Source organism: Manduca sexta, chromosome 24 (genome assembly GCF_014839805.1).
Source record: "Manduca sexta isolate Smith_Timp_Sample1 chromosome 24, JHU_Msex_v1.0, whole genome shotgun sequence".
Taxonomy (NCBI): Eukaryota; Metazoa; Arthropoda; class Insecta; order Lepidoptera; family Sphingidae; genus Manduca; species Manduca sexta.
In genome coordinates, this window is record NC_051138.1 from 17,198,272 (window position 1) to 17,221,651 (window position 23,380).

The 23,380-nt window shown below is 36.0% G+C and overlaps 1 protein-coding gene across 1 annotated transcript in view; it reads left to right on the plus strand.

Annotated features, from left to right (window-relative positions):
- The window catches only part of LOC115450820 (embryonic polarity protein dorsal), a 54,277-nt gene that overhangs the window by 8,337 nt on the left and 22,560 nt on the right, over window positions 1-23,380 (plus strand). Inside the window, 2 exon segments of the mRNA XM_037442251.1 lie at window positions 16,851-16,922; window positions 18,932-19,070. Of these exon segments, the coding sequence (XP_037298148.1) occupies window positions 16,851-16,922; window positions 18,932-19,070 (211 nt within the window).

Sequence of the window (23,380 nt, forward strand, 5' to 3'; positions counted from 1 at the left end):
TATAGGCTATATATCATCACGCTATACCCAATAGGAGCGGATCAGTAATGGCTAATCTCAGGAACTACCGGTCCAAACTGAAAAATTCTTTTTGCGTTGGATAGCCTTTTGTTCGTGGAGTGCTATAGGCTATATATCATCACGCTATACCCAATAGGAGCGGAGCAGTAATGGCTAATCTCAGAAACTACCGATTCAAACTGAAAAATTATTTTCGTGTTGAATAGTCCTTTGTTTGTGGAGTGCTATAGGCTATATATCATCACGCTATACCCAATAGGAGCGGTTCAGTAATGGCTAATCTCAGGAACTATCGGTTCGAACTGAAAAAATATTTTTATGTTGGATAGCCCTTTGTTCCTGGAGTGCTATAGGCTATATATCATCACGCTATGACCAATAGGAGCAGAGCAGTAACAGTTTCAACATGTTGCAAAAACGGGGAAAATATAATATTTTTGAGAGCTTCTGTTGCGTGCGCTGCGTAAACGGTTAAAGTTATGCAACAATGATGTATGACGGGATTGTTCCTCTTAAAAAGTTATACAAAAATTTATTATAAAACAAAGTCCCCGCTGAATTTGTCTGCCTGAACGTGTTAAACTCAAAAACTACCCAACTTATTAAGATGAAATTTGGTATGGAGACAGTTTGAAACCCAGGGAAGAACATAGGCTCCCGGGAAACTATTACTTTTATAATGGGAAACTTTAGCCTGAAAAACTTTATAACGCGGGCGGAGCCGCGAGCAAAAGCTAGTTATTATATAAAGATGTCTTTAAGGTTAGCGGATCTGTCTAGGTCTAGGTCAATAGAGCACGAGCTTGTTACCCTATCTTTACTAGAAAAACTGAATCGGAACAGTTTTTAATATATCATGTGCGCAATCCTCGTATAAAGAAAAGTGAGTAATCATGCTGCCTTTTACAATTTTAAGGAATTCATCGTGAATCCTGTTAATTGGAAGATTTATTCATACGAATTAAAGCTTTATTTAGTCGATAACTTATCTACTCGTTGATATGTATTTAAATCATTGCTCCCTGATGGGAAATCCTAAATTAAAAAATAATAATGATTTCTTATACATCTTTAGGCGAATGTTAAAAATTGAAATAAACCTATTTTGCAGATTTTAAAATTAAACAAATTTTCGGATTTTATCGCATTTTACATTTTAGTTTTCTCTCGACGTTTCGAAGACTTTGTAGCTTTCGTGGTCACGGGGGGGGGAGTAAGGTGTTGTTCATCCGCAAAGTCAAAGTAAAAATATCTACCTAAATTTTACAAATATACAACTTTTTAAATTTTAGACTTCACAGTGTCTTGAAGTCTAGCAGACAGTCTTTTGGGTTCCGAATTAATTAAATGTAGAACACAAAGGCTGTTGTTAATCTTTAATTTAGGTTTAGGTTAATATGATAGCACTGTAAAATAAATACAGACTGCTTGTCACCCTGAGTAGTAATATTTAAACGTGTTTTCTGAATTGTAGGTGCGATTCTTGAAGTATCTCATTAAAACTTTTAGTTAAAAATGTACCTCTAGATAAATACCACATTATACACAAATGTTGATTTATTGTTATATTTCACGTTTTCTAATCAACCGCCGAAATTGTTTACTTGAGTTGTTGAACTTCAATAATACAAATTTACTCTTCTAATTCAAGAAGACTTCGCAAACAGACAATGGTGCATGGTCGGTTAATAGATTTCGAGTTACTTCTTACACATTTACCCAATGACGTTTTACAAATAGACGCGTCATACACTAACAAAATTGCACATAAAAACAGCGCAGTATTTACTATAGTCACAGCCCAAGCGGCTCGCATTGATACGCGCCGAGTGAGCCCGAGTATGTCCGAATGGACCCGAGCATCGACCGCTCCGTCGCCATGTCGGTCGAATAAAATGCATTTATTAGTTAAAAAATAAGTTAAATAGTGTATACTTATTACTAACGTATGAAATGAAACGTTTTTTTTTTCATTCACAGTTGGAGTATAATTTGACATTTTTACATGTTCTAAAAACACAGGAAGGCATTTTATTTATAAAAATACAAAAGTTAGTAAGCCGACTAGCGGCGACAGTGGTTGGAGGTTGACTAAGTGAATGTCGGGCAATTACCTTACGTTCGTCTTGCCAGTATTGAGCTCGGACAACGTATCTATGTAATAAAAACATCTTAGTATTTACCCGCTAACGAAAAATTTATGGAAATGAATCGATAAATAAGACAAAGATATCAAATACGCGTAGATGTACGAAGAGGACAGCGGGTTCCCTCGCGTGACCCTTAACTGTAGGTCACGATGGCGCAAATTTCAAATCAGAGATTGCAAGCGCGCGGAGCATCGCCATCTATTGCTATTTGTATAAACTATTTTACGTCGATCAATAAAAAATGAAATTTATAACATTATTTAAAGATGACTTTTCTTGAAATAAATTAATTGTTAGTTAATATACTTAATAATTTTCAATAGTTAATATAAAAAACTAAAGGGAAGCCGAGAGGTTTCAAGTATGGACTCTTCGCCGCAGTTGTATAGTTATAAAATTCTCTTACCACAGTATTATTTCACGGAATTTTGGTAACACAATACATACTGGTCTGAATGAATGCCTCGTAACTTTGATATCGGTTGTGGTTAGGATTCACTGCTCACATGGTTATTCCAACTCTTCAGGTCTGTTAGTCCTGTGACACATCGTTCTCGCCGAAAAGATATGTTTCCTCCTTGTTAAAATGAACCGCAATATTTAAGCTTAGTTGTTTGTACTCTTAGGTTTATTAATAAGTTATAAATGCCAGTCTATGTAGTATTATGAAGTTGGAATTGGGTAAACAGGTATCAATTAGTAGTGGATACGGAAAACAGATTAATTGCACGGGTACTTGACTACTTTCATCTAAATCTGATCTTATTTGTCTTACTTCTAACTAACATTGTAAATGCGAAAGTAAGTGCAAATGTTTCTATGTTTGTTTGAATTTAAAGCAGCAACAAACGGATTTGGATGTAATTTGGCATACGGGTATACCATGACCAGGATTAATACATAGGTTTGGTATCCCTTGGAAAACAATGTATAGATAGATGGCGCTGGTAAGCTACAGTGATTTAAATAAATTTTGAAATGTTGCCAGCAATCAAGCTTTATAAAGTGACTAATTTCGGTCCATAGGCGGCCTGTAATTTGTTTCTTTAATAAATAATAATCGCGAGCCTAGTTTCATTCTTATTCGCCCCGTGATATTTATATTAATAACATAATCATTAGATGTAAATAGTAACCCCAATATTATGTAATTTCTAACAAACAAGCTATTCATTTTCGTACGAACAATATCACTACTGATAGTACGAATAGTTAATTCGTTCACACCTATATTATGTTTGGAATACCCCCATGCCGCCTTGTTTAGAAATACAAGTCCTAAAACGACTATGGGAAATGTTCTCTTTCTAATATAATTTACCAAAATTTTATAGTTCGACGTGGAATTCAAAAACCGCGGCCCAATTTTTCTCAACTTAAAAGGTATTAGATACCTTGATACGGAGAAAAAACTGACAAACAATTTCAACCCTTGATATAAATTGATTGAAAATAGGCATTTACGAAGGCGGACCTTTAAGAACAATCTTATAAACAGTTAAGTAATTAGTTTATTTTCCCTAATTATGATAAAATTATTGACAGCACGCCGACTTCTATCACAGGGACCTTTTGACCTATAATTATTATTGGTTGCTGAGACATACAATAATGATAAATTAATTTTACGCGTAGCTTTTAACAAGTTTTCGGGAGTGATGTACTATTTTATTAGTATACACCATTGATTCCCAAAGGGGATCCATAATTCGTAAGCGGGGCTCCGCGAAAATGTATCTTTAGTAGAGTACAAAGATGATTAGGCTTTGTTTTTTAGTACTGTGTCATTCCTTCTAGTAGAGCCAGAGCAATACAGAACAAAACCCACAGTATTAGCCGATCTATAATCGAAGCCTGAAAATCCCTGCCAGCATACGCTGCTATTAAAACAAAAAGCGAGGTAACTATATAGTAAGTAGTAACTAAAAAGAAAACGAAAGTTCACCTGTCTGCAAGTTCAGAATGACAAAGCAAGTTGTAGGGACAGTACCGCGTGCCATTTTTTTTTATTACACTTCTACACAATGCGTTCGCGTAAACTGGTTGAGGCGGTTCGACATGTTGAGTATTTTAAACTGATCGGAAATGTACTGCTCTCTTATTTATACATGCACATACATCGATGTATAATATTGTTTTAGGTATAAAGGTATTTGCATGTTTGTTAGGAGTAGTATGATTCCAGTAGTCTGTTTCTTTGGTATACTGTTAGACGACGGCGAAAGTACGAACAAATAAATCATATACTGCATTAACACATAGCCTTCTTTTGATGCCGGAAACATACATATACAATGGACTTTCATTCTGGTAAAAAAATTCGCATGAACGGAACCACGAGCAATATACAAGAAGGTTTAATTAGATTTTTTTACTATTGTAGGGAGAGACAGTGATCACTTACCACTAGGAGACTTGTTCTTGTTTCGGCTATCTGTAAAATCCTGAACGGAGCACCGAACCTGCGCACTAATAATAGCTACAATCTGCGTATATACGTTAAATGTCAGCTAAGGTTTTTTGCGTCCTTGTAATATCAGGAAATGAAACTGGCACACGTCGTACAAAAAATACACACATTAAAATTACTATTCCAATGTCATATGGGTTTCCATACTATTATTTCCAACATCGTAAGCCGGTTTTTTATTAACACCTGATGGGAAGTACAATGACATTTTAATATCAGTAGACTATTGTTGAAGTGTTGAGCTGGCGAGATTTGCCAGTTAGCGCTGTCGTCTGAAATCTAATGCCTTATTTAGATTGGCGATTTATTCGCCAAATAAATATGACTGAATTACGATTAACGAATACATCTGAATAGGCTGTATAGACTCTCTTCTTTGTTAGTATTCGTCCACAGGCTCTTGAAAAGTATCTAAATCAGTGGGAACATAACTTATGGGCAGTCGTATCGCTGACCATTAGGCGAACGGCTAGATCATCTCGTAATTCAAAAAGGAAATTTCAAAAATATTATTAGTAGAGATTGTATCAAACCAACAAATAAGTGCTGTATTACTTACACCTTTTATGCCAATTACTGTTGCCAAATTCGTCTTGGCCATGGGGAAAGTCACTTTCCAAAATCTGGGTTTTACCAGCATTTCTACATATTAAGCATAGCAACACTTCTATATTCAAGAATGAATACAAATATTTACATATTATTTTAGTAATTACGTATAGGTATATTATGCGTAGTTGTATTACGGAACGACTACAGCGCTGACCTTTCTTGTTGGATCCCCGGTTCGGGGAAAGTATTATTTGGTTTTTCGACTCATTATCAGCCCGAAATTTGGAATTTGTGCCCGATATGGCGACAGACTCGCTCCCTATCACGTCATGGAACGGAATACGCACAGCGCAAAATGGGTTCCACAGTTGCGCCCCCTACAGCCTCTTAGGGGTAAATGGCGTGAGCGTGTGTGTATTTCAGTAATTGTTTTATAACTCTTTCTATGTCGTAAGGTGTAACGATCAATACCTACAAACGATCTTAATCGTTACCAAGGGATCCATAACTATAATGCACTGAGCAGAATAAAGTTTTTATGGCTTGCTTACAGGTGACTTATTTGGATTGGTTTATAGTTAACAATAACTCCTATACAACGGTATTTTTTAGAATCAACCATAAGGTGGGTGTTACTTAAAACGTCGTAAATGTGGTCCTTAAAAGCAGGTATAACTTACTATCAGGAATAACATCGTTATGCGTGGTCTATTAGATGCAATGCAATAATAATTGATATTTTAGTGTATATTTGTTTACATTTCTCGAACAAGGCCAGTGTACACTTAACATTGCATTAAACTGCGCTCAGCTTCCCAAGATGTTGGTCATAAAGTTTAGTAATTGCACTGGCCACAGCGTTTGCGCGTTAAACATCTTGTGGAGTAAACATTTTCCTATTATACAAGGCCTAAATTGCATTTATGTTGACTCATTTCAACAGGTACTATAAAAATTGATTATAAATTAAGATTATTAGTCCTTAAATTATTTTCCCTATTTAGATTTTCCTTAAAAAACGAATTTATTGGTCTAAAAAAGGCAATTGTGCAGCAAACTCCGGCAATAAACCGGATAATACGATAATCATTAATAAAAATGTATGGTAAAATAAAATCCCAAACTTGTTCAGGCTGCAATTCTTGTTGTCAATGAGGAAAATCCATTGCAAAGGTGCGCGCGCGCAGTTTATGCAACTATGGGTCGGCGCGTGAGGAAGACGGAAATATGGCGTGTAAAGAGTACACGTTAGCGTAAAAAGTTGTCTTGCTCAATTAATAATTTATGCATATTTTCAATTCGTATAAGGATATCCATTGAGATTTTTATTTAATAAATAGGACATTATTGAAGTGGGAAATATATTCGTGATATAAGTGAAGTTCCCGTGACTGCTTATTAACAAACAAGGCTCTGCGAAGCCAACAATAAACCATATTTTTTTAAAGTTTCTTTGAAAAGTAAGTATAAACAATTCAGGCATTCGAAGTAACATATACATCCAAAACTTAACATGTTACACAGGAAGGGTAGAAATAAATGCATTAGTAAAATGTAATTTCGAATTAAAATTAAAGTAACTAATTTGACCCCCTTTCATCGTTTTCATCAATGTGCCGATACTGCACAATGCTTTTTACGCTTTACTGGTTGATTGTTTTAACTAACTACTCACTGATTTTCTCTATCTTCATAATATTTTTATAGTTAGTTTTCGTTTACATTGAAAATGATTTAATTCAAATAGGTAAATAAAAAAAAGAATACACAGTCAAACACAAAATCTCCTTTTTTGGTTAAAACACAAAACTGATTATAATATGTATGTTGAATAGGTATAGTAAGATCTCAACAATACATTAATTATAATTAATTCAGTACAATAATCACATTATAAATTAAAATATTAGATCATCAATAAATGTGAGCTGTTTATGTTTTTAAATTTGCGTTGTTTTTATAGTAATTTGAAAGTTCAAAAGCATATCAATATGAAAGGTCTACATTAGTGGTGTAATGTCTACTTGTCTTTGTGAATGTTGTGTTCACAACAAAGACACTAATAATTATAACTCTGGCTCACTACTACACCCAGGTCCATGCGCAGGCGCCAGTTTTAAGTCCCAACACAGTGTCGCTCCCGATTGACGGCCACCCCAGCTACTGGTGTACATAATATAATGTATAGTATTATCTATCAGTGGTGAAGTGTCCATATAACCCGATTCATGTCGGCTTCCCTTTCGTAATTTATTTAATATTTAATAATTCATGACGATTTTCAGACCGCATTGATGAGTCTTAGTACCTAGGTAAATGTTGTATCAGGTCCTCTTTCGGATATTGACACATTTTTCGTTGGTATCTATTAAATAGATACAAACACTACAAGTGGCGAAGTTTGAAATTTCCCGAAACGGAACCCGAGGCAACAATCTGAATTAACATATCGCGGTCAATTTGACGGAAACTTAAACTAAGACAGCGGATAAATCTTGTCTTGCCTACTATGCGTAGGTAATTCAAACATTCATATCATCAAAAAAATTAATTTGGTAGATAGATAGTAACGCATAATCTAAAAATAATTAAAGAAACAATAAATTAAACAATTAGACGAAAAAAAAATATATACAACTGTCCTAGTTATCAACTTCATTTTCAATGTATTCTGCTTATTATTCAAGACAATTTACATCGATAAACGGCCTTTATCTCGGAATAGCACCCGCACCTCCGCCAGTGCTAGAGTCCTGGGCTAAAAAGTAGTCTAGATTCCCAGGCATAAACGTTCTGATTATTGAAGGAATTTTAGATATCGGTTTAGTGGTTTTAAAGATTATCATAATACGTGAACATTTACATTTACAAACTTTACTTGAGATACACTATGAAGGGGTAGATGACATCTTTATAATAATAATTTTGAATATATGACCTTATTTTTTTTACAAGTAAATACTAGAATTAGCTAATCCAATAGGTAAGTGCTAAAAATATGTATACAACTGTACCCCCTCCCAGAATTTTATAGTAACCTGTGTTTCCATTGGCCGGTTTGTACAATGAAAACAAACTTGCTAACCGGTTTCACAATAACTACTACCGCTGAACTAATGTGGTGTTAAATAAACAATATTTTATATCTCTCGACTCGTGTTATCGTATTGTAATAATTACGGTATGGAAAACCTACTCTTATCATGTTTTTGTCTCGGCCAATGGAGCCCGTATACAACGATATCACAGGCGTCCGGGGACGGACCAGTTTAAACAAACATTACAGTGAATAGCGATGTGATTATTTTCTTGCTTGTATAGAGTTAAATTTTTAAATTAGATTTAAATATTAAAATATTTGCGAATAAAAATGTTTGTGACGTTATGCGGCGGGAACTATAGTGGACTGTCGTTAACAAAAACTAATCATTATATGTCACCAAAATCATATGTGCCAGGAAATGGTTATGGTGAGTTATTTTTTTGTTGTGTCGGATTCAGCATGGTTTTAGAAACAATTTGTTTTTGTAAAATCTTGTGTTATTTGTTTATTGGCACTACTATTGATCCCAGCTTGCGACACTCTGGTGCAATCAAAGAAATTTTCATGTCATGCCTTCCATCACACACATATTGAAATGGTGTCCCAAGACTTAATTTCATGCTAACGAGTATACATTTTAAACCGTTGCAATTACATCTGAGATTTCCAAATTTGTTTCGGTTCCGGATGTTAGTGGACCGAATGCGGAAGTACTTCCCGTTGTCTGTTTTCTAAATATCCTCGAAGTGCTATACCTGATACTGTGAAATTGATGCCGAGCTTATTCTGCGTAGATGGAACCGGCCACAGCAATTATTGTTTTATTGCAAAATTAAGGTAGATGTTGATCTAGTTTTTCGAACGACCAACATTAGGTCAGTTCGGCAAAAAAGAGTTGGCAAAGTTTTATATGGTCCGGTGCATTGTGCTATATAATAAATTTGTCAACAAAAATGCACAGCACCTTAACAGATTTTCTATTTATAATTACTAAATCCTAATTTACTGTTTCTGTTCGAGAAACTTCCCGAATATCCTTAAACAATAATTAATGTAGGAAATTCCGTAACGATAATAGTTTATTTATAGAACAACACCATGAGAGAAATAGGATCATATTAAGTTGCGGTTGGATCGAGTCGCACAATTTTGTTCTTTACTCGAGGATATTTGGATCTTTTTTATTTTAATCAACAGTTTGGCGATACTTGTGCTCCTTCTATATATTTAGCATTTTAACAAATAAAATGTAAATAAGACATAAGACAGACTTATATTTGCTGTATTTTATATAATAATGTGCATAATAAGTACTTTTTTGTTATACACAAATAAAACCTTTACGTTTAAACAATAATGTATATTGCTTAAAATGAGGCAACCATTGATATTCCAATATTAGTGAAACCAGCAGTGGATGCATTATGAGAGAATGTTACTATCTCTTGCGCGCCCACATCGTAAGGACAATGCAATAACATCCTTGATGACATTGTGCATCCTTTATATTTTTTTTTAATATTACCCTACCACAATATTTATGCGCCATGTAAACCAGAAAAAGTATATAGGCCCTTATAAATATTTGAAATAAAACGAATTCCAGACGAAAGAAGCGGTGACTAAAACAAGTAAACCTAGTAAGATTTTCATTTTACTTTGTAAGAAAGTTGAAGGTTTTAAACTCACATTACACAAGCGGACATGAAATTATAATATGCAAATCTGAATTTACCAGAATCGAGGCTCAGTTATGCTGGCTGCTGTTCAACTTGCCAATGCCTTGCTCAGACAGTACCAGTTATAATAAATATACTAGCCCGGTAATATATACTCTCCGCTTTTTTGTTTTCGCGGAGAAAGTGCCTTATTACTACCGCCCAGCCTTCGTGGGGGCGACTGAGCGGTTATGCTGGGGTAACCGTGCCTTACGGCCCGGCGTTGAGCCGCCCGGATTTGATGGTGACCTTCAGGCGACCGCCGGGTCGAGTCCCTAACCCTATATACAACTTAACCTATGCACGGCCTACCAGCTAAAACTCCGCGGTGACCCTCTTCGGCGCATTAGGGACGGCTGCGGGTTTCCTCTGACGTTGAAGTGTCTAGTCTGCGACCGCAGCCGCCCCTGCGCGGTGCCGTCTTACGGCCCGTCTCCTATGGGGGGGGGGGGGGCAGCGTGAGGCCAACTACACACTGCCGTCCATCCCGGGGGTCAACCGACAAATGTGCAAAAATGCACAGAAATGCACTAGGGCGGACAGCCCCCTGCTGCCCGCCGACGACTCCCTTCATGGCCCCTATTAGTCGCCTCTTACGACAGACAGGGGATACCAATTCTCCAAACGCCCCCATTCCACAGGGCGGATATACTCTCCGCCTGCCGGGAACGTCTCTTTTGAGAGGGTATGGCCTAAGTCCACCACGCTCTCCTGGTACTAGTTGGTAGGCTTCACGTATGTACCTTCGAAGTTCTTATAGAGAATTTTCAGGTATGTAGGTTTGCTCTTGATGTTTTTCTTCACAATTAAAGCGAGCGATATTAAACCAACAATACACACATAACTTCGAAAAGTCAGTGCTGTGTGCTAAGTTCGGTTTATTTACTCTAACACCCAACTACTATGTGTATTGACTATTAATAGAATTTAAAGACATGCGAATCAAAAAAGCTCAGATTAAAGTTTTGTGGTAAAATATGTACGAGCCACTGACGCACTCGCATTATTGATAATATTTAATTATGTTCAAACTGTGTCAAGTGTCATCAACGCGACGATTTAATAGTTAGTAACTGTTACCTACGAATTTTAACAAGCTTGCGCTTTTTAATATTGTTATCCTTAAACTGGAATGCCCGATAACCCCAAACAACAAAAATATTGCACTGAACACTACTGTTTAGCAGTAGTCATATTGACAGGCAAGAAACAATGTACTCGCCTGCTTACTGGCTAGATCTAAATTTACCATTTGATGTAGTACGTCTCGGCGACCACGAGCCGCGAATGTAAATGTGTACACGCAGATTTATGTATATTATACTTCATAATGCACATGCCTTAGCGCCATAGATGGCAGTACATGATTCTAAGACTAATTTGTACCGTGCAGCGATTATTAATAGACATACAGAAAACTAGTGTGTCTCTCTTCTGTTGAAATGCAGGAGGGTACTGGATATGCTTTGTACACGACTATATGTTTTTTGTAAGTTCGACAAACGATACAATGAGTCCCTGTACAAGTGATCGCAACCTTTAAAGACCCATAATACCGAAAGAATTATAATTTAGAAAAGTTAGGAGGATGTTTGTGCCTTCAGAAACACTTACACGAAACGACACAAGAAGCTGTCACCACACGTTATTTTCTCTGATACGGTGCAGTATTCAGGTCGAACCGGTTCATTTATACTACAGAACAATGTTTATAATCATAGCACGGCTCTACCAGTGAACGCATGCACAGCGAGTCAACTGATGTAGCCTAACCAGGAACTTAAAGTAACTAATTGTATTATTAAAGCTTCAAAACGACAGAACAATAGTGGTGCTTCCAAACCAGGTCTTTTATTTTCCTGGTCAGGCAATACACTCAAATGTTAGACCGGGGTAACGCAACGTTAGTAGACATAATTAAGAATACACTATTACCACAAAAACACAATGATATAATTTTAAATCTATTAACTACTGCTTGACTTGAAAACTAATCGTTGAGCATGATTCACTGCCATGTTGTCTAGAGCAATACGCCGATCAGCCATCGGTGACAATTCCGAATTTTGGTGGCCAGTTCCTCGTTCCGCATTGCCACTGGGGATTCCCCGGTCTCAGACAGCAAAATAAACATTATTTACTGTATACGTGCCACTTTCACCGATCGGCAAGTGTGGAGGTGATCGACCTCTCGACGCATTTCGGACATCGCTCGCACTGAATGTTATATTTAGTGTGTCAATTATATTTAGGTCAAGAATCTATAATTTGTATGTAGAGTCCACTTAGAAGTTATTACGATTGGTTTCTTGTTCTATAGAGTATTGGATTGTTATCCTTACATATTATAAAACACAGCCCCGCCAAGCCTGTCTGAACGCGATAAACTGAACACTAGCGAACGGTTTTCGATTAAATTTTGGTGTGAGTTTGAAATCCTGGGACGAATCTAGGCTACATTTTATTCTGGGGAACTTATAGGCGAGCGAAGTCACCAGAAAAAGTTAGTTTATTCATAAAGTACACTAATATTGTTTGTAACAAAATACGATCTAATGCAACATAAAAATAAGGTACATCTGATATGTGTGCTACGTATACTAGGTAGACATAGCGTTCATAGTATTGTAAAGATATAATATATGTAATAAAAAATGACTATGAAAGGTTAGTCAGTAGCAGAACTGCACTCTGGTTGTTGCTATTTCATTCACCTTTATCCACAAAGGTTTAGGAAGGGGCGCAACTCTTGCAATTTTCGCAAAACTAGTAACTTTGTGTTCGACTAAGATTGGGGACTTCTAAGGATATTTTGAAGCAAACGGCTGTATTGTGCTTTATTCATAAATAGCTTACTGGCAGCAGCTCCGCCCGCGATTTAGAATTGTAGTAAGTCTTAAGCGAATTGCAAATATCTTAATATGATAGATGCAACCTATTTCCGACATCCGATTTTATATCCTGTATTCTGCTTCTAAATATACTCTGTCCGTCTATGAAAAATATATGAAAACCCATTCAAAAATATCGAAAATGTGCGCCAACAAACAAACAAGCAGAAAAGAATTCTAGAAATCGCAGATTTGTGTAGGTACTATTAGTCTTCTTTAGTCATCCCCTTTCTTTTACTTATTATTTTTCTTTCAATGGTTAAAAACAACTGTTTCTGATGTTTCATTTAATGCACAGATATAGATAAGTACGTATATAAAGAAGGTACAGATCAAGAATTCGTCTTCTATTGTGAAGAGTAGTCGTTCTAAACCTAGAAAATCGAACTTTGTAGACTCCTGTGAGAAAAGTGATTGATTGATGATTCCTTCCTAACCGTATTTCGGCGACGGCGGCCAATCTCAACGGAAATCAGCCAAGTAAGCAGGAGATATTATAGTGCACAAGTGTGTGCGTAATACACAGGTGCACTCTCTATTCCTTCACTTTCTTAATCCGGTGAGACCGTAATCCGACATGACCGGAGAGAGATCAGGTGCAGGACCAACAGCTTTACGTGCGTTCCAAAGCACAGGTGTATCATAACGCCAACTTCTTGACTCCGAGCTGCGAGTAATTTTTAAGATAGACAAACCCAGTTACTATTATTTTGGCTCGACTCGGGATTCGAACGAAAATTCATGAGAAAAATAGCTACAACCGGAAGTAATAATAAAATTATAATCAATAAACAACAATATGATGTCAATCTGGCTAAGAATTAAACTAAATGCCTACAGTAATCAAATGAATGCTGCAGATAAGTTTAATTAATATTTTATTCGTTTTAGAATCAGTTATCTTATTATGTTTGACTTGTACTATGTAAACAATATTTGACCTATCAAGACAAATCCATACATATTATAAAACAATTCTGTCCGTCTGTATGTTATTGATTTTGTCTGTATGTATTCGATTATTATGAAATTTGGAATGGAGATAGTTTAAGACCCTGGGAGGGTTATAGACTTCTTTCTATCCCGGTAAAATATATAGCGGGATTGTCCCGGGAAAGACCGTCGCGCGGGCGAAGCCGCAGGCAAAAACTACTTATTCAAAATGTTGAGGAAAAAACGCAACTTTTGCAATTATTATGTTGCCCCTACGTTTTTAGATTCTTGAATCTAGATGGTCGTCAATATGACGTCTAAATTCCTCATGGACGTTACAGTTTTCATCATAATTCTAATCAATAACGAATCTTTTATAAACTGTAGATTTAGTAAACCAATAAATTATGCAATCTTGAATCTACATGCATACAAATACACGTCACTCCTTTATCCCCGAAGGGGTAGGCAGAGCTGTAACCTGGCCACCCACCTGCAACGTGTGTTCCATCCCATGATTGAGGGGCATATCGCCATATCGAGCACAAATTCAACACTCTGATGATAGCAGTAAAACTGATTATAACTCTGCCCCACCTGGATTCCAAACTCCGGACCTCATAGCAATTTCATACCACGCATGCAATAGAACGACGTTACCGCGGCGTTATTATAGAGTGTTGTTTTCGAGTAGATAAGCCTGTGGTTTCATTTAGTAACGCAATGTAAAAATTACCTTGTATAATATATAATAAGAAATTCATAATAGTTTTATATAATAGAAAATTCGAGTCATATAATAGGGTCGGTAAATTAAGCTGCCCGGCGCGTAGCTTGCGTCACTGACTGACATAAAACACTTAAAAACGTGTTGATTTACTAAACCACCGCATCTTACGAACAGTTTACAAATGATTCGAAACCACCAGAACTTGCCGTCCGCATATAATGTGATGGAAGGCAGATGTGGGATCATTAATTATGCTATAACCATTCATTAATAACATCCAGTATATGAGCGAAGTTGTAGGTTAGTAACGCCTATTACTAAGAGAGGTGATGTGCTACCGAATTTATTTAGCGAACTAGCCACATTTAAAAAAAAAAAAACTTTATCACGTAGGCGAACAAAGTTGCACTTATGATGCGCCAAAACAATCTATAAGCATAATAATTATTATTTATAAGTAACAATTAAAATTACTTATATAACTATAGTAGTATAGTCTTGACGCCAGCTCCTACAAATATTGTTCTGGGATTAGAAAACAAATCTAGTAAACTGGCATAATGCTGTCCAATTGTCCTGCCTACCCCGAAACATTACAATTACTAGAGTTACGTGAGTGCGTGCCGCTAGCAAGCGACTATAGCCCGTAATGACGGTGAAAGTCTCATCGAAATTCATAACGATCAGTTTTTGAGGTTACCGGATAGGCACTTCAGAGCTGAGTAATTATCGGTTATTTCTCTATAGAATAATCTAAATTTTCCTCGAATAATTATGTTAATTTTGAGTAACTCGCGCCCAGTCTAATGTGATAGTTTTTTGTGGCTTACCAGAGGGTAGCTGATATTTTATTACGGACAAGACAAAATTATATTTTAATTTGCATCTCATAGCAAGCGAAATGGGGTCTAGAAAGTGTCTAGTACTGATAAGAGATGAGTATCCTTCGCCAGTTGATATATTTATGCCGGCCTGTTTGAAAAAGACTGCCACAGTCGTTTATGAATGGCGTAGATTAGTTACTTACCATTAAACGTCTTTCCTGTTATCTCTACAATAAGTAGTCGTCGTGCGTCTCACCGGGGCTTAGAACCAAATTGGCATCAAAATAATGAACTCTTATTGCACTTAAATCGTTGAAACTTCTTGACGTTTCTAGAGCTAATCGTTGAAACTTCTTGACGTTTCTAAAACTAATCACTACCAATGTAAGCATTAACCAAGTACTGAACTCGCAAAACGTTGTGAATACATGGCTCTCGAAGAGTGAAAATAAATCAAATAAATTGGCTCAAACGCTAATGATCGAATGACTCCCAGATAAAGCAAATTAACTGTACATTAAATGAATACTAAAAGTTAATGAAAACATAAAATTGTAAGTGGTTAATTGCTCTATCAGAATCTTTTCGATCTAAATTTTATTGGTTTTCATCCATTGTGTCCATTCGCAATGTTTCCTCGTTATTTCACGCTTTTAATTTTTACCTCGATACTTAATATGAGCACACACTAAGCAGTGAACACTTCCATGCACGTCTACCTTCTATCTGTTTCTTACTTCTTCGCTTACTGTGTATAGTTGATGGTTATTTATATTGAGGAGTGTATCGCGTTTATAACCTTGCTGCGCCATCTTTTCATATACCAAATAGTCTCCAACCGACGAAATTGTTTTGTAAAGAATATTGTCGTGGCTTTGTCACCAGATAAAGTTATTTATCAAAAATTATACCGTTAATCAATATAGAAGTGAATATTTGCAATATTTAAGTACCTAATACCTGCTACTGGTATTTAAAATTTGTGTGACTGTATCCTTCGAATAAGTTTTATCTGATAAAAAATTAGCTCTCGATGGTGCAGGGAAGCTAGTCGCGGTAAACACTCCCTTTTTAACTATGTTAATTAAGCTTGAACCAGAAATGTACAAAGATATCTACCCATTTGTAACAATTTGTTTGCTGTATGTTGTGTAATTGTAAAACCTTATATTATCGTGTCAATCGTATGAATAATATACGATTCCGTTACAGTCAGTTGCTTAGAAGGCAGAATTAACCAAAATAGCAATTATTAGAGAAACGGGTAGACATTTTTTTACATTTCCGCTACAAAACTGGTGAATACATTTTCTATGGTGTTTTAAGACCTTGTTTCTCTTGAACGGAACTGTTGTCAACGGAATTCCGTCTTAATTGTTTGCAAATAGTCAACGTAGATTCGGCCAGATATGATCTTTCTTTCTGGGCAATATATGAATGAAAAAGTATTGAGAACCTCTTTTGAAATGTGAGGTCCATAAATATAACTCGGTGAACTAATGATAGTTTTGTTTGCAGACGCCGCCGTAATCCTAGGTACCACGGAGCAGAATGACAGCGAACCCTCAAACTTGAATATTAGTGATGTTTGTGAGTATCATTTAGTATATTAGTACTAAATTTATTTATGAAATAAAGCGGGTCTTCAGTGGCGAAGCGTCCACACAAGCCGATTCGTACCGGCTTCACTTTTAGGATTTTCTTTGTTTGTTTTAGGTTTTGTTTTCTGTTAAATTGGCCGCTTATCTAAGGCAATTTTTTCCTCAGGTTACTTATAAAATTCTCCCTTCGCCACTGCCGTACATGGAACAATAGTCTATTCCTACAAAAAAGTATTTTACATATCTTTTACTCGTTAGTTATTTGATTTTTGGCCAATGCCTTATTTCCGTAATTTTATCGTATTTTCCACCTTAAGTCATTGTGGTTGTGGGTCATTTTTATTGAAATTTTATTAAAGTATATTTACAATAACAGTCAATTACGTAAGTAACGATATAGGAACCCGTATATCGGGCAAAAACCCAATGCAACGGGAAAAATGAGAGTATTGACACGTTGGAAACTAATACGGTTGTTATAACGTGGATTTAAGATAATATTACTGGAAAAACCAAATCCACGTGAGAGAATATCTAAAATAGATGGAGGTGGTGTGTATATTTAAAAAAATATAATTTAATGAGCCAAACGTTTGAGCGTAAAACGAATTGAGAGTCTGTAATACTATGATTTTTAGTAAAATTATTGGTTAACTCGAGGTATATATAGTTTTACAAACAAATCTCGATTAAATAGGAGATTGGTAGTGTATGACCGCCTAGCTTCTCCCAAGAAAAAAACCCTTCAACGAAATTTCAACTAATATAGACCGAAGGTTCCTAGAGAGCGCCAAAGTAGGACGAAATAAGTAAATAAATGTTATAAATAACATAATTTTGATTTTTTTTATTTTTGACAAACTGCAAGGTAATTTTTGTAACCTATAAATCAACTATAGTAAATATAAAATCAAAAATATTATGTTTTAAAATGTTTATTTCCTTAGTGATAAGTAATGAATCTTGAACTAAATTTCTTTGAGTTTTTAGCCTTCGACTACAGTTTCGGCCGAAGGTGTGGCGATAGCGTCGGCTTCGGCCCGAAAACGATCATCAGTCGAACACTAGCAATTGGTATTCCGTACGACTTAAAAGGTTATGATCTTACTCATCAAATCCAAAATTACAAAAACAAAAATTAAAACTTTTTTATACTTGTCGAGTTCATGTGGCCTTTCAAGGTTATTTTTTTAATTGGAAATTTGGTTTGGAATATGCATTTGGAGTTTACCAAGAAAAACCCGTGTTTAAAAATATGATATAGGAAAAACCTGGTCAAAATTATGACAAAGCTTGAGAAATAATTCATTAAAATTAATATATTATGTTTCGTGGTAAGTAGAAAGATGAATGACTTATGATATAATCGGGTAATTTGTTCACCGGTCCATTGATCTATTGAAAATAATTTAGTATTTTCTATTACCAAATATTCAATAACGCCGAATTGAACTGATAATGTCTTGTTATAGTTTTTTCTATAATATATGAATAAACATATTTACAGTATCCTGTATGCACATTCGCTTTTAACCCCTTGCACAAAAAGAGGGGTGTAACAAGTTTAAGGTGTGTATCTGTATGTCTGTCAGCTTCCAAATGAATAGACCGATTTTGATGCAGTTTTCTTTTAAATAGTCAATGTGTCAGTACTATTTGATGGACTCTTTCTTAGCTGATCTTTTTAAATTAGGTAAAATCAAAAAGTTAAGTTTTTTTCTATAATTCTATTACTAGGATATATTCGTTGTCCCGTCTGCGTAAAAATCATTTTCTGGTATAAAAAGCACTGTAAATTTTTTCGTAATATAAATTACCCATCTTTTTCGCCGAGGATTAAATTAATGTATCTGCATGTTTAATTTAGTTCAGATGTATTAAGTTTTTATATTCTATAGTATTACAGACAAATTTTCTCGGGAAAAATATTCACGCGGAAACAATCTCGAACAATATTGTTACTATATAAGTAAGATAAAATGTGTCGTCTGTGTGCAGTTGAAGCCATCACGCTCGCTGATCCGTCGTTCGGCGCGGGCGTGCCGTCGGTAGAGGAGACGATGGCGCACACGCAGCCCCAGCCGCTGCAAATGCCGTACGTGGTCGTCGTGCAGCAGCCCGCCAGCAAAGCGCTCAGGTAACATCACGTACACTGGCGACCCAATGGTCGGTCACCTGGTCGGACCCTGGTCGATATCAGGGCTCATAGTATTTGGAATGTGCGTGTCGTTTCTGATGAGACGTGTTAGTCCCTTGACCAGTCATAACCAGACGACAAGGATGTTTAAGTTTTGTTTCATGCTATATTGTAGAGGAGCTCATGTGTCACTAGAACAGCTCATAGCGTTCGCAAGTACACCAAACACGAACTAACCAAATGTTTCTTACGATGATTTTACTTTTCAAAACCAATACTAGTTTAAAAAAAACCTGTTCGTGAAATTAAGCCAATAGCTGTTATGCGACTGGAATTACCAAACTTCTTATTTCTGCGGACAGCTGTATTGTGTAAGGACATTTGTGTTCCGGTTTGAAGGACATTGTAGCCACTGTTGACTGTACTGAGCATTATGACCATTATAATTTAATTTTTTGAGCTTTGATCCTATCGTTAATGAGCAGTAGCCGTGCATATCAGACGAGCTATTCACTCGTCATGCTGTAAAAAATATATATTGTGTGTTGGCTTTTTGGGCTTCATTTCACTTACTTGACTTGCACTACCAAACACAAAGAAATATGTCAGCATGTCTTTATGGACAAAGGCTTCGTACAGCGTAACCAGTTCTTCGAATTCATGTTAATACCAAGCGTAGGATTTACCAGAATACGAAATAAACGTCCAAAAGATTTTTATCGACTGATATTAAATTTTCATAGACAAAAATAATAATAGCTACCCGTAGTAAAGTCAGGTAAAACCTTAGATATATCTATGGTAATACCAGAATTCACTTTTGATTTGCTTTAATAAAGAATAGTTTAATTATTCCATTAAGATCCTCTGCTAAACAGTTGAGGATTTTCCGTTTCTTCCAATAAATTTCAAAAATATTGAGTGTATATTGTCTTAAATTAACAATTTTACTTTTTTTGTTACTGCAGCGGAGTAAGTTTGTTCTCAATGGCATGGTAAAGTGTCACCACTGCACCTGATGTTAAGTGATCTAAAGCCCAGATAAATGTAGACCGGCAAGTGACAAATCCCGGGTCGGTTTTTTTTCTTCCCTTCGTTTTTTTTGATACCATCTAGATGAAGGAACCAATTTAAATGTGTGTGTTACCATGAATTTATAATATGACTAGTTGACCCGAAAGACGTTGTCCCGTCTTAACTATGAATTTGCAGCGCGCATTCTGTCAATCACTGACAGTTATATAAAATTAATATTTTCGTTAAGTTGTCTTCAATTTTCTAATTTTCCGCGAAATTTTTTCCTGACATCCTTTTCCTGACAATAACAAACACAACAACAAAAAAGTGAAATCGGTCCAGCTATTCACGCGTGATGGTGTGACCAAGGGAAATAGGGATTCATTTTTATATATGTAGAAATAAATTATATGTTAGTTTTCTTGCGAAACCAAGACTCGAAATCGATACGATGTATTTGAGCATAGAACATGTCGTCCACGTAGGAATGAATCTACGGCCTACCAAAATAATTATCAAAGTAAATGAGATTGGCACGACTATGATTGCCATTGCGTTAGTGCGGCCTAAAACCCAGGCCAATAAATAAACAGCGCCACATTATAGCAATGTTTGTTCCCGTATAAATGTATTTCGGCTTTGCCGTCCATGTGTTGTGTGCTGAATATTTGGACTATATCCCCTCGGGCTGTTATTTAATGAGAAATAGAATGGCGAACTGTGGATGTGGTAGGTTCTTAATTACCTACCTAATCCTACTCTAGGATGATATATTCCTGAACGTAAATAAATATAAATTAAAAAAAAAGCCTTTAAATCTCAATGTACAGCAATAATTCGCATTAAAATATATTTGTGTTAATCTTAAAATTGGTTTTATATAGCAAAATAATTTCTGAACGTACAAACCTAAAATAATATATGATTATGCAAAAACTATTGAGCTTACGTTCGTGAATAACAATGAATAAAATCGAGTTAAAAATATTGCGTTAAAAAGTGATTCATTTGAACGTAATTTTATCTTAAATTCATGATAATCAAGACACCAAATTGATATTACCTAATTTGCATATAACATACATAATGATTATTGTATTTTCAGAATTTGTATCAGTAACACGCGATTTAATATTCCATACATGTCCACTCGTTGTTAAAAACTATTAAATCCAGCCTGTCACTTACTGATTTGAGCGTGATTTTACTAATATTGTAAATATCGATGACTTTTTTTGTAGTTGCGTTTAATACTAACATAATCATTGCACAATCCAGATTAAATAGACGAAATTTTATGTAATGTTACATAAAATTTCGTTATAAAATATAAAATTTGGTTATATGAAAATGATGATTAAGAAATGGGGATTATGGAAGTACAAAGTCTTCTGGATATCTCACTTACCATAATTAATACAACAGTAATATGATTCACGACTTTTTCTTCTCTTCTTCGTCTTCTGAGACTACAGTATGGGCTTATGCTGTAGACAGAAACGTCTACAGGACGGTTCTACCATTTTCAAAACAAAACATATATCACGTCTTTATCCCCTAAAGAGAAGGCAGAGGTGCAAACAGGGCACCAGCGTTGCCAGACGTCCCGATTTTGGCGTGACGTCCTGATTTTTAAATCAAAATTTAATGTCCGCGCGGGACAGGCTTAGACCCGCTTTCGGGATAATTCGACCGTGCGTGCTGAAAAAGCGCGCGCGCAGGAGGGCGAGTGGTGCGGTGTGACAGGAATAACAATCTGAGACATATATACCTATCTATTCAATTTGTTTTAGTGCTTGTGACTATTATATTTTGAAACACCAAATTTTTCTAATGAATAAACCTTTTTTGCTTTGGCTTTGATTTTTGTTATTAAATTATTTCTGTTTCGCAAAACCTAGAAGACTCCACCACATGACGATAGGGTAAATATGATTTAAAATATATTTTTATTCTATGGCCATTTATGCTATCTATTATCACGTAAACGTAATTTAAAACTCAAATAAAAGGATTAATATTTAAAAACCTACCTATAATATACGTTTTTTTACTATGTCCTGCTTTCGACGAAAGAATCCTGATTTTTTTCATTCAAAGTTTCGAAATCCCGACTTGGCAAAAAAAATCTATCAACGCTGCAGGGCACCCAGTTTTCGTGTGTGTGCCGTGACATGATGTGTAAGTGGGCGAGCCTGTTGCCATATTGGACAAATTCCAAACTCCGGGCTGACACTGAGCAAAAAAACCCAATATCACTTTGTCGGGCTGGGATTCAAAACTGGATCTCAGACCCCGGACTCTACCACTTTTAACTCACTCATCACTTAATACAGTCACTAAACGAGTATTTCTGATTATACGAACATTTGTTATTACCGGAATCGAATCTGTGTCCTCATATTTTGTGTCTTGGATATTATAATTCGTAGTTCAATGAACTGTTAGTTCCTCAACACCTACCTACAATTCATGTGCGAATCATTCAATTATTTGCCTCGTCAAAACGAACCCGCGGCCCCTCGCCTAAAGAACTAATCGACCGTCAGCTTGTCCGAAAATAACCGATAGTGGCGAAGGGAAGCCGATATTAATCTGAACGAGTTATAGGTGCCTACTCGTGAAAATATAACGAAGCATGATATGTTTCTACCCAAAAGTAATCTAATAAGAAGCTTTACCATTGATGTACTCTTGAAAGTCTCGCGTCCTTGTAGTAATACCGAAGGCCGGTTCCCAGCAGTGGGATATACTAATATAGTGAAAACCGGTTATAGCGATATCGAAAGGATCACCGAATCTGGACCCTATATCCGATAGTCGTTATAAACGATATGCTTTTATATGCATTTATTTAAAGAGACCTTACTGTTTAGTCATTATAACCGGTGCGGCGCCATAACCGGAGTCGTTATAACCGGTTTCTAGTGTACATGATTGTTTTTTTATTCTCAAAAGCGGCAGTTCTCCGCAAGTCTCCGTTACAGCTATATTCACGTAGTGGCGTAAAACCTTGATTTGTTCGCTGTCCGGTGACGCACCACCATTGTTTACCTTACTGTTTATTGCCTCACATCACTTTCGCCACGTGTCCGAGCAGTGACCGCGGAACGAGCATGAATGGTTCTAAAAATACTTGGGCCTTCTAAAAAGATACAGGTGTAGATACATTTTGACCTATTATATTCTACATGTGAAAGAAATTAAAAGCTAGTATGTGAAGTCTACGTATCCGTACTAGGCCAGCGTGGTGGATTAGGGCTGAACCCTGTTAGCAGTACAGGCTTGTATCC